Genomic DNA, 1,694 nt, shown 5'->3' with positions numbered 1-1,694 from the left:
AGCTGACTCTTTGAGAATTTTTGTCACTTGCTAAACGTTTTAACAAAATTTTTTCATTTTCCCACAAAAGGATAAACCAGTATGTTCATACTGAACCTTCTACTACTTAAAAATAAATAAGTCAATATACAGTAACCTACTCATGCGAATGTGAATTAATAGAATAGCAGTGATGTGATAGGTGTGGTGATCTAACAATCACTGTAATAATTGCAGTATGGCCAGTGGAGAGATATAGTGTGTTTATTTGAAGTAGACCAACTGATATAGTTGTGCCCTCCCCCCCCCCCAAAAAAAAAAAAAAAAAAAGAGGAGAGGAGAGGAGAGAAAAAGAAGTTCCAGGATGCAGGAGCCATTCTTTATATCTGAAGCCCAGAGAAAGAATTAATGAACTAGAACTGAGTGAAGTGTTGGAAAATGACTGAGAAGATATTTATGTTTGCAACTGAAAGGTGAAAGATTTCCTGAATCTCTTCGGTTTCTTTTGCACTAATTTTGTGCGAGTACAGAGTACTCAGCAGCCTATTTGAGGCATCTTTCAGCTTACAGAGATTCTTTAACGTTACTTGAAATCTGTTTTTCAGGAGCGTGTGGATTGTTACCCAGATGTTCGCATAATCTTGAAAAATCCAACAAACGTGTCGTGTCAGGCCTGTGAAATGAATCGGTATTGTAAGTTTAACGTGCTGCTCTCTGGAAAGCTTTATAATAGCAGAACTATGGAAGCAGATGACTTCATGTCAGATGACAAGCAGGTAACTTCAAACAAGCAGCCTATAGAATTATTTTTAAGCTTTGTCTAGTGTTACAGAAAATCATACAAAGAACAGAAATCTTATCCACACATCTAATGTCTGTAATGCTAGAGGCAAGAGTTAAGCTACTGTACTTCCATGTATAAACCAAACTGATTTTTAAAATTTGAAGACCATTTTGCAGTTTGAAGGAGTATAGCCTTAGTTGTAGCTAGGAATTATGAAGAAAGTTCCTACGAAACTTAAAAGGATCAATAGAGGCATTGCCCTCCACCCTCCCCCTATCCTTTCTTATATGTTGGGAAAAAGGTAATGAAAAGTATCCTCAAATAAAACTAACTTTTATCAAGCAAATGAATCTGATATTTTTCTGTGACCTTTGTTTTTGCCTGCATCACAGTCATCAGTGGTGCTGTTTTCTCTGCACCTTTGCCACCTAATATTAGTACCTGATGCAGCACAGGTACTCGCACTGCAGTAAACGTAAGTAAGCATACCCAACCATGAGCTGGACTTTGTGGTAAAAAAAATAAAAGGCTCTAAGACATACGATAGGATTTATTGATATCTCTCGCCTTCAAGTAAAAATTGACATTTGCCTCAATTTTTCCTCTGCTTCCAATCTCTACAGTCCAAATCTCATCCAGGACAAGAAGGAAACTCTAGGTACATGGCATCCTACACACCCTCTCGGCATGCTGGTCTTTGGTGGTGCATGGGGAGGCAGTCTGAAACTGCGTGTCAGAGAGGCTGAAAACACACACGAAGATTCACATACTAACCGAAGTTCTAATACAAGCACTCAGATGTTTCTAAAGAAGCTTTTGGTTTTGTCAGAGAACATTTAATACAAGATTGAAAATCCTAAAGCAGATGCATATCTTGAAGAAAGGAAAACCAGTGGTAAAGAAATTACACGACTGAGCGATACTCTGAACA

General features: G+C 37.9%; 1 protein-coding gene across 1 annotated transcript in view; it reads left to right on the top strand.

Annotated features, from left to right (window-relative positions):
- Positions 1-755, top strand: part of CCDC82 (coiled-coil domain containing 82) — a gene marked incomplete at its 3' end in the record, with an annotated part of 5,848 nt that extends 5,093 nt beyond the window's left edge. The window contains exon 5 of the mRNA XM_010181182.1: positions 585-755. Coding sequence (XP_010179484.1) covers positions 585-755 — 171 coding nt within the window. The remainder of the gene's footprint in view (positions 1-584) is intronic.
- Positions 756-1,694: the final 939 nt, after the last annotated feature.

Source organism: Mesitornis unicolor, unplaced genomic scaffold (assembly GCF_000695765.1).
Source record: "Mesitornis unicolor isolate BGI_N332 unplaced genomic scaffold, ASM69576v1 scaffold42623, whole genome shotgun sequence".
Lineage (NCBI taxonomy): Eukaryota > Metazoa > Chordata > Aves > Mesitornithiformes > Mesitornithidae > Mesitornis > Mesitornis unicolor.
Note: the sequence above shows the minus strand (reverse complement) of the source record. Positions and strands in the feature narration are given on the sequence as shown.